This window comes from Astyanax mexicanus, chromosome 15, assembly GCF_023375975.1.
Source record: "Astyanax mexicanus isolate ESR-SI-001 chromosome 15, AstMex3_surface, whole genome shotgun sequence".
Taxonomy (NCBI): Eukaryota; Metazoa; Chordata; class Actinopteri; order Characiformes; family Acestrorhamphidae; genus Astyanax; species Astyanax mexicanus.
In genome coordinates this window covers 5319839-5330810 of record NC_064422.1, presented here as the reverse complement: position 1 = coordinate 5330810, position 10972 = coordinate 5319839, and the positions used below count along the sequence as shown (strand labels likewise).

General features: G+C 34.9%; 1 protein-coding gene across 1 annotated transcript; it reads right to left on the bottom strand.

The window, feature by feature from the left end:
• Positions 1 to 3683: 3683 nt before the first annotated feature.
• Positions 3684 to 10497, bottom strand: ube2d1b (ubiquitin-conjugating enzyme E2D 1b). The gene is made up of 7 exons (XM_007235378.4): positions 10345 to 10497; positions 7082 to 7145; positions 6940 to 6971; positions 5201 to 5278; positions 4995 to 5100; positions 4635 to 4728; positions 3684 to 4191 (listed from the first exon to the last, which is right to left on the bottom strand). The coding sequence occupies exons 1-7, from the start codon at positions 10366 to 10368 to the stop codon at positions 4146 to 4148; spliced, it is 444 nt and encodes a 147-aa protein (XP_007235440.1). The 5' UTR covers positions 10369 to 10497; the 3' UTR covers positions 3684 to 4145.
• Between the last annotated feature and the right edge of the window lie 475 nt (positions 10498 to 10972).

Genomic DNA, 10972 nt, shown 5'->3' with positions numbered 1-10972 from the left:
TCCAATATCAAAGGCAGAGGCAAGAATCGGCGTCGAGTAAACAAAAGCAAGGTCATACACAAAGTAACTGAGACAAGAGATAAGTAACGCTTTGTACGAGGATAACCTACAATACGCGGCGATGAAGTCTGTTTGGCGTGCACCTTTATAGTGCCAGTAATCAGTATTCGGGGCTTCCTGGAGGAAGCAGGTGAGGTGTCACGTGATCAGGTGAGTGCGTGATGTCAGCGGGTGGTGCATTCTGGGTAGTGTAGTCTTTGTCCTGAGAACCTCTGTCAGAGCTGGGTGTGGGAGAAACAGAGGAGCTAACAGCACCAGATGTGACATACTGGTTTCCATTTACACCCCAATTATCATTGTATAATTCGCACCCTGATTATGAGTATGAATAAATGAGCAAGTTATCAGATAAATACCACAAATTAGTATCTCTAATTTCGAAAATATCAACATTCACGATATATTGTCCCTTGTGTAATATCCATCCTGGAAACCTGGATTACTAAAAGTAATTGTGGATGAAGGCTTTTTCTTTGATCACTTCTTTGTTTGAAATAATAATATTACTACAAACATTTCAAAACTTACTGAAACTGTCTGAACGCAAACTCAACACCAGTATTTTGATACAGATTATCACACAGACACCCAGATGGCGTGCAAGCGAGCAGTTAACAGTTGTTCCTTCGGGCTATTAAGACAACTGGCCGGGACTGTGAAACCACCCAATGGAAAATCTCTTATCATTTAATGATGATTGCATGTTATTATCTGGTTTACAAACAGTCCAAAGCTAAAAAAGAACAAAATGTTATGGGACATCCTTTGGGTGTTCTTTCTTTAAGATATGTGCTCTAACATGACTAAGAAGACAAAATGAGCTTTTAATATTTTATTTTTGAGACGCAGCCCAAAGTAAGCCTAAAATTAATAATACAGGGATATAGTCTTGTAGACATGAACACATTGGCAGGGGTTTAGGGGGGAGAAACAATCTTGTCTTTTAACTTTATGTTTACCTAGGCTGTGGTTATGTGTTAATTATGTAAAATGTATGTAAGATAAATAGAATATTCATATTTTTAACACTGATTTGGTTGAACCAAATGTGTTTGAAAAAAGGAAGTCCTCTAGAATAAATGTAGACCCCTTATCTATGGAGTCAAAAAAGGGTCATAAAGATTTTGAGTTTGTAAAACAGAAGTCACAAATGTACTGAAACTTGTAACTGCGTTTAAACAACTACATGCACGAAAATCCAAATCCACAAATTAACTGGAATGTGCAAACTTGAAACAGAAAGTAATATTAATAATAATTCAAATGTACGAATGTGAAAAAAATATTTTAATTATACATCAATATATATTTTTTAATTTGTAAATCCAATCTCTTGAATGTGTGAATCAGTACTGCTCAAATGGCTTAAGCTGGGTCAGACCAAAAATCACATTGAATTTGTGAGGTTGTAAATGTGACAGTGGGTGTTTTTCACTGTGGAGCTAAAAATCCTCTCATTCATCTTCTCTGCTGCGTGTGCGAAGCTCTAGCTGCAGTTGCGAATTTTGACCCTGTTTTGACGCCTGATTGATGGACCAATAGGAAAGCTTTATCCGGACCAATCAGATTACGGGGTTTGTTTAACCAATCAGAACAAAGGGTGGGTCTCTGCAGGTCGGAGTACTGGGCGTGTCGAAAGGTGTGGGCGTGTCGAAAGTGTGGCCGCCATTTTGGAGTCGGCCACCATGCACCCCCCAGTGGATCAATTTACACTGAGGAAGGAGTTTAATAAAACAATAATATTCCTAATTCTACCAATTTTTACCCGATTTACACATTACAAATACGTGCTTTCATGCTGAAATACTTTATATTATGTTCTAATAATATGAATTAATTTTATATTTATGTACATAGATGCACACACTCACACACACACACACACATATATATATATATATATATATATATATATATATAATTATATGTACTAATTAATATGCTATACCATATGTCTGTCTTTGATAAAGAGCATAATATAAAGTATTTCAGCATGAAAGCACATATTTGTAATGTGTGACAGCGTCCTGTATCATTACTACATCTCTGCTGTTTGTAACAAAACAAACCGTGTGTAAATCGGGTAAAAATTGGTAGAGTTATGAATATTATCGGTTTATTAAACTCCTTCCTCAGTGTAAATTAATCCACTGGGGGGCGCATGGTGGCCAACTCCAAAATGGCAGCCACGCGGAACATCATCTCCAATAGACCAATAGACGACCACCTTTCCACACGCCCTGTACTCTGAGCTGCAGAGACCCACCCATTGTTCTGATTGGTTAAACAAACCCCGTAATCTGATTGGTCCGGATAAAGCTTTCCTATTGGTTCATCAATCAGGCGTCAAAACAGGGTCAAAATTCGCAACTGCAGCTAGAGCTTCGCACACGCAGCAGAGAAGATGAATGAGAGGATTTTTAGCTCCACAGTGAAAAACACCCACTGTCACATTTACAACCTCACAAATTCCATGTGATTTTTGGTCTGACCCAGCTTAAGCCATTTGAGCAGTACTGATTCACACATTCAAGAGATTGGATTTACAAATTAAAAAATATATATTTATATATAATTAAAATATTTTTTTCACATTCGTACATTTGAATTATTATTAATATTACTTTCTGTTTCAAGTTTGCACATTCCAGTTAATTTGTGGATTTGGATTTTCGTGCATGCAGTTGTTTAAAAGCAGTTACAAGTTTCAGTACATTTGTGACTTCTGTTTTACAAACTCAAAATCTTTATGACCCTTTTTTGACTCCATACTTATCTAGATGTTTTAATTCAAACCCAGCACTAAAAGCTTTGAACTATAATGACTGTATACACCATCTAGTGGAGAGACACCATTTTACATGTTGCAAAGACTTTATTCTACAATTAGAACACTAGCAACTAAAGTAGAATACAAGTAACTAAATTATATACAAACAGTACCAGTCAAAAAATGTAACACACCTTAATATAGTTCTAATCTATATTATAGCCATTACTAAACTATGTAAAGAAAAAAAAACTAGAAATAAAAGGTCAGTCATTCTGAAAAAAATAACTTTGTGCAGTCGCACAGACATCAAAAATATTATGATGAAACTGGCTCTCATCAGGACCGCCTCAGGATAGGAAAACCTAGATAAGGGTAATTTCATCAGAGTTCCTAGAACCTCAGATAAGAGCATCTAAATGCTTCGGAGAATATTTTGTTTGTTTGTTTAACACTTGAGTTACTACATGATTCCTTATGTGTTCCTTCATAGTCTGGATCACTTCAGCCTTCATTTACAATGTAGAAAATCGTTTAAATAAAAACACTGAATAAGAAGGTGTCACTTTTGACTGGTATCCTATCTCAAAAAAAGCAACTTTACAAGAGAGAGCCTGATTTAATAATTCTTAATAATTAATCAGTTTTTCATAGTACTTTTAGTATTAATCTACAACAATAATAGAAAAAAAAGACTGAATTTAAGGTGTGTCCAAACTTTTGATTGGTACTGACAAAATTCAATGAAAGAAGAGGGGGGAAAAAAGCACAGACTAAGGAATCCAATATTGTGATAACTGACGATAGAATGCAACACAATATAAAAAATTTAATTCATAGACAGCCAGGCACATGCTTTTTCAACAAATTTTAATGAAAAATAAAAAAAAGGAAAAAATAGATCAAGTATAGTTGTTTTAACTATACAATAAAAATATCTAAAGAAAAACAATCAATTAAAAGAGAGATACAATAAAACTGTTTTAATTCCACAATTTCCCTCTCCTGGGCTCACTGCAGCTGCATAATCCATGCCAATCTTAAATATGATTTATAGAACAAGAAAACACAAAGTGCCCAACACCGTTTTGGGGGGGGGGGAAGGGTGGGGGAGGGTGGGGATGACCAAACGCACCAAATTAGGAACCACTCCATTTCGTCAGCCCCCCTTTCAAAATACTAGTTCAGCTATTATTATTGGTCATTGAAGATGGTAAATGTTAATAGTAGAATGTGTTTAATAATATAACCTAAGTACTTTTTAGATACTAGAATTTACAGTGATTTGTGACTTTAAAAAATGTCCATTAAGTCTTCACATTGCATACTTTTGGGTCCATTCTCTTGCTAGTCTGTTGTATCTGAAAAATAAACAAAAAACAGACATGAGAAGCTTTTTTACATTAAATTAACATTATGGTTACATCAGAAGTGTAGTTATTAATGCAGTATCTCTCAAACCTGGTCCTGTACATTTTGTGGCTACATCCCAATTACGTACTACACACTAATACTATAAGGTATTTACTATATACTAATCTTAAAAGTGCGGGTTTGGCAGGTTAGTACACAAAATATTCACACACTAATGCCTGTAGTAACTATACAGGACTTTGAGTGGTCAGGTCGTTATGTTGTTTACACCTTTTTTAATCTACTAATAATATATAATTAAACATTAATAAATAAGATGAATACAGTTCTACTTTCTTATGTTAAACTACAGACTGTGAAGGTTGGAGGACTGAATAATTCCTAATGCATGAAGCATTTATTAGTAATAACAAATGCTAAATGTACTTACTTTTCTTTGTCTGACTTGTAGATGTGTGCTATGTCTGGGACTAGGGGGTCGTCAGGGTTTGGGTCACACAGCAATGAGCATATGGACAATAGAACTGTAAGAGGAGGGAGAGAAAAAAAAGAAAAAAAAAACATCTGTATGAATAACTAAGTACAATATTACAAAAATATCAAAATAATAATTATGCTGTACCTTTTGAAACTGTTTTCTCACAAATATCTATTAATTTTTAGCATTTTACAACCACAAAAATGCTCACTCTATCAATGCAAACTTTCCATCTTTACCATTTTTACGTTAATTTTTTTTTTACAGATCGCAAGAAGGGTAACCACATGTCTTCAAAGTCCTCAAGCTTACCTTTTGAAACTGTTAGGGCTGGGGACCACTGTGACCGCAAGATGTCCAAGCAAATACTTCCATTACTGTTTATGTTGGGATGATAAATTTTTGTCGTAAATGCTACCTGGGGAAAAAATTAAATAAAATAAAAAGAGTATCAGCAAATGCACTTCAAAACGCAAAAAAATTAAGTGAAGAAAAATGTTATTTTCATTCTTAAATACCTTTGGTGGCTTGAAGGGGTAGTCTGTGGGAAAGTGGATAGTGAGGAAGAAGACCCCTCCTTGGTACGGACTATCACTCTGTTAGAAAGAGAGTGAAAAATAAAACAAAAACAAATCATTATAACATTGGTTATACTGTACTATTACCTATTTTCACGTGTAGTATTCCAGCACTCTTCTTTTTGTGAACACAAATGTCTGGACTAGAAATTACCCTGGTACAAAATCTGAGTAGTGTCCAAGTGATTGGTTGAGAAATTATGTAAAACTGACACCAATAAATGCAGAATTCCTGGTATTTGTTTATGTAGAAGTATGTCATCCTCTTCAGTAACACAGATGCTGTGAAGTATTGCGAAGTATTATCTTCTGATATAGGAAGTATTGCAGAATTAGTGTCACTATCTCTAATATGAAATATTTGTAGATACATGCAACAGACAAGTGGTTCACATGTGAAAAAGGACATGACATTTGTTGAACATGTATCTGGGGGACATGATCATAGATAGTAAGCACAAATGACAGGTATAAACGAGGTGTGGCGTGAACGAGGTAAAATGTGTTTGGAAAACACATTGTAATACGATCAGTCAAAACACATTCAGAGGTGGTTAAAGACGCATATGGTCACATTAGTAACGCAGAGTGAACATCAGTGTTTTAATGCACCCTTGCAAGCAAACCCCTAACAAAAAATACCTGACAAAACCTACTTAGCATCTGTAAGACCACACTAACCAATGTCATGGGGATGACTTATTACGCCTACCTCATACTGTTCGATTTCAGCCCTTTTTTAAGTTGCGGACTGTTTTTTTTTTTCTCTCCAGTGAACACTGACCAGTCACAACAAGCAGCAAGTATCTAGCAGGTTTAATACCTGGACCAAGAATCAACTGCAGAGATTATATAAAGCCAATGGAATAACATGGATTTAGTTCTCATAATTAGTGATGCAGAGTCACTTATCAGCTATGTGGTGAGAAATCTTACTTGGCGTTCACACTGTTGTGTACTGTAAACTGCTGATACACTCGTTAACCAGTCACAGCAACCTGCAATGGTCTAGCAGGTTTAATATCTGGACAAGTCAAGGGCAGTGACCACCTACAGCCAATGGAATTGTGTAGAAAGAGAACCACATATCCACATAACATACTGTCTGCACGTCATCCCCAGTTTAGTTTTGTAATTGTTGACCCTGTGCTGGAAATTAAAACAGACTTGTGATTACAGCACATCCAGTCGAGTAGCGTAAATGGCACAACAACCTGAATCGACTCGAAATCTAGCAGTGTAAACCAGGTTTTAGCATTATTAGCATGCTACAACAATGCACTAATGGGTATAGGTGATCCTCATTGTTGGAGTGTAAGCAAAACTAGTTCCTTATCTCGATTTGAGCTGAAGAATTTACTCAAAGGAAAAGGAGAAAAGAAAAAAAAAAAAAAAACCCTTTCAAAGTGAGAAGTGGTTTGCTGCTTTAAACGAAAACATTCACAACACTGTTCATATTCGAATGTTATCGATACACAGATTACATTATTACTAATATGACATGTCAGACTATTGCTTTCTAGAGTGTGTTATTTTAATGTCTGTATTACCGTACTTATATTGTTTTTTCCAATGCCTTGTAGTTATAATACACAATATCACTATGTTTGAATTCCATGGTTTAATAACATACAATCTAAAAGAAACTGAATAAAATAAAAATTAGTCAAAATACTTACTGGTCCCATAATTGTTGCCTGCCAGTGAAACACTATGAATCAGATAAAAAGGAAAATAAAGAGAGGATTGTGAAGATTCCTGTATCATTTCAAAAACCACAGCAAAAAAGTGACATTTCTAAAGAAATCTCAATAAACCTACAGTCATCACCCACTGGTCCAGCAGAGCACTGTGCAGGAGGGTCCCTTTGCAAGTCTTGAAGCTCCTAAAGACACAGGAAAAATAGATTTAAAAGATTTTAAGGAATGTTCTGTCCACAGACTATTCAATAATAACTGTGGTTTAAACATGTTTACTGTAAGTAAACACATAACCTTCATTCTCATCTTCTTAGGTTAACCTTTAACTAAATCATAACATCCAGAAGGAGGAGGATTGCTGTCTGTCATTGACCATCCCCTGCTAACAAATTACTCACGTGTGTGTAGGGGTGTATCTGTACATCCTGACTAACCTCTGATACTCCTGAGGAGTGTAACTGTGGGAGTTTTGATGAACCAACTACCGTGATCTACCAATAATGAATTATTTTGTTCAAAAATACACCATTTTTAACTAGGGGTGTGACATATCGTATCGTACACGATAATATCGTCAAAATTTAGAAATATTGTGAACGATATTATACTCTAAAATATCGTGCCATATCACCCATCCCATTTACCATTATATATCTACTACAAACAGATTATATCTGTCCAGTATATTTTATTTTACTTTAATGCTGGATTAATGTGGAGATATTTGAAATGCATTATTATTAGTATCCTGACATTCTGGATCATTGACTTCTGTTACAATTATTATACAATTCTTGTATTTTTTAATATCTCACTTAGGGGTGTGCAGTATTATATTGTATGTAATAATAATATTTTTTTTTATTTTCTTGCAGTGTAGTGTATTTTTAATAGTTTTTTTAAGTGTTTTGTCATATCGCAAAGAGTATCGTTATTGCGAACATACCATGAAATATCGTAGCAAGAACATAGCAGTTCTTATTAGTTAAACTGTAGATTAATCAATTTATCATAAATAGTCAAAACTTGATCATGCACAGGCATATTACAGAGACCTAAGACTGTGTGTATGTTACATTAAACACACATTATATTAGTCAAAACAACATAAGAAATATCTTGAATTTATTTAATAAACATACACACATACATAAATCTGGAGTTTTAGTAGAAAATATGTAATTACAGACAAGAAAGATAGAAATTTCATGTTAATCTATGGTAACAAATTCAACACATGTAGTCCTGCTAATAGTTTTAGGCTGGTTGATTTTATAGATCTCATATTACTGGCAGATGTTTCATATGTGCCTGAAATGAGAATATCTACTAATAAAAACTGCATTACAGAGACCTGTTTATAGACCGAGGAGTCGTCATTGGGTTTTTTTTCAGGGATAAAATGATAAAAGGATGTATAGAAACGTGTAGCTGTAATGCATATAATGTAAGCTAGCTAGGTTATATACAGCTCTGGAAAAAAATAAAAGACCAAATCAAAATGCTGAGTTTCTTTGATTTTACCAAATTGAAAAGAGGAAGATGGATGATCACAAACCATCAAACCAAGCTGAACTGCTTGAATTTTTGCACCAGGAGTGGAATAAAGCTATTCAAAAGCATTGTGTAAGACTGGCTGAGGAGAACATGACAATATGCATGAAAACTCTGATTTAAAAATCAGGGTTATTCCACCAAATACTGATTTCCTAACTCTTAACACTTTATGAATATGAACTTTTCTTTGCATTATTTGAGGTTATTTTTGTTATTTCAGCCATTTCTCATTTTTTACAAATAAATGTTATAAATTACAGTATTTTTATTTGGAAATTGGGAGAAATGTCCGAATAAAACAACAATGTTCATTTTACACAAACATATAACTATAAATAGCAAAACCAGAGAAACTGATTCAGAAATTGAAGTGGTCTCTTATTTTTTTCCAGAGCTGTATTGTAGCGTTATCTAATAATGATCGTGTCTTCCTCGTTGACGAGCAATTCTAGTAACTAGCTCACACAGTCATAAACTCACTGTAACCAGTCCTGCCCGGCGTTCTTTAACCAACTTTTGACGTCGTATCATGACAAACGTCACGGGAAATTTACCTACGAAACGTTACGCAACGCCTGAACTTCGCAACTTGTTTTCGTCGAAACACAAAGTGAACCAACTGCGCCGAGTTTCTGCTGAGCTGATCGACAGCGTTCAGCTACAGAAAGCGCCTGAATTCTGGAGAAAGTCTCACACAGTCCCCCCTGCTTGCACAAAGAAAACAAAAGTAGACTGAAAGGAATCTACCGAGAAACAAAAACGGCCTGTTTCCAGCTAAAACCGCTCCCGGTTGTTGTTTTGAAGTGGATGTGTAAAGCGCAGCTAACCTAGGTTAGCTTAACGCCTAGCTGAAGCTAGCTTATTCAAGCCTTTGTTCAGGAAGGGCCTTCTCGAAATAAACCACTGTGGGAGGAAAAGACAAGCCTTACATACACAATTCTGACAAGCTATGGAGTTGAGGAATGTTTAGTTCCATTATAGATGATTAAACGTCTTGTTAAAGGTGGTTGTTTTCCAAAAATATTGTAACTAATTAATCTGGCTAAAACCCAGACAACGAACCCAGAAAAAGCTACAAGCTTAGCTAACTAGCAAGCTAAACAACAAGAAAGAAAATATGGGTTATTTGCCAGCCTATAGCCAGTGAACTATAGTTAGATTATAACCAAATACCCAATCTATTTAACTTAATATGTTGCTGCAAATTATCTCTGGATCTAGATCAATTAGATTGGTACATACAATGACACAGTAGAAACAAGCTAGCTTAGCTAGCTAGTCAATATCAGTCTATATAACTAGCCAGCTAAAAGAAGAGCCTATTTTCAAAAAAATACATGGTTTCTAACCAAGATAGTTTTATTATCCTACCAAGACTATACTAAATTGTCAGAAAAATGGTATTCCCGTTATTTATAAACATGACAATTGTGTGAATTGTCTTTTTCAACTAGTTATCTAGCTAAACGTTTCGACCTAACCTAGAAAATCGACAAAAACAGAGCATAGAACAGCAACCCAAGATGTCTTCAGTCAGTTTAACAAAACGTTCATCTAGCTTACATTAACATTAACGTCTAAAACGCGCTAAACATAACTGCATTTTACACAAAAGAACTAGGTGTACGTTTCTTCAGTACTTCACCTTAAAATACGAGTCAATAAAGTGGCTAAAGCTAGGTTAGCTTAGCTAGGAAAATGAACGCAAACTTTGCAGGCTAGCTAACCTAGCTTCAGCTGGCGTTAATTTACCACCGTTTAATCAAACATATAATAGCTAGCGACCTAGTTTTACTTTTTACCAAACAAACAAACAGGTATGCTTACCTTCTGTATTCTTTTTAACGCCATAACCCCCGTGTGTGTGAGTGTGTGTATAAATGCGGTGTGAGAGCGGACTGCCCGGTTTTATTGCTCCGCGAGCGCTAGCTTACAGCACTTTCTGTTTCCCTGAGAGAAGCTAATGCTAATGCGGCTAAAGGGGCAGCGCAGCGGGAGTTCATTACACCAAAATAAAAGTCCTCTTCACTGTGCGGGCTATACATATAGCTTTATATTTTTTTCTACATTGTATATTAAGACATGAAAAATCAATTTAGCGACACCTATGGAATTGCGTAGTAAACAAGAAAAAAGTACTCGTCCTCCACAATCCCCTGACCTAAACCAGGTCAACTGAGATGGTGATTTGGGATATATATATATGATGCATATGTGATTTATTCACACTATCATATTTCACACATTATTGTATTTTTTGTTAATTTACTGTAATGATTTTTGGACATTTTTAAATAGGTTAACGCATTGTCATTATTAATTATTATTTATTTAAATGTTAGTTTATTTTACTATTTTATATTATAAATTGATTTAATTTAATTTAACCGTATTTGATTTTTTTTAATAATTTAACTTTGTGAATCAGATTAAAATGTTAGTGTCATTTTTTGTA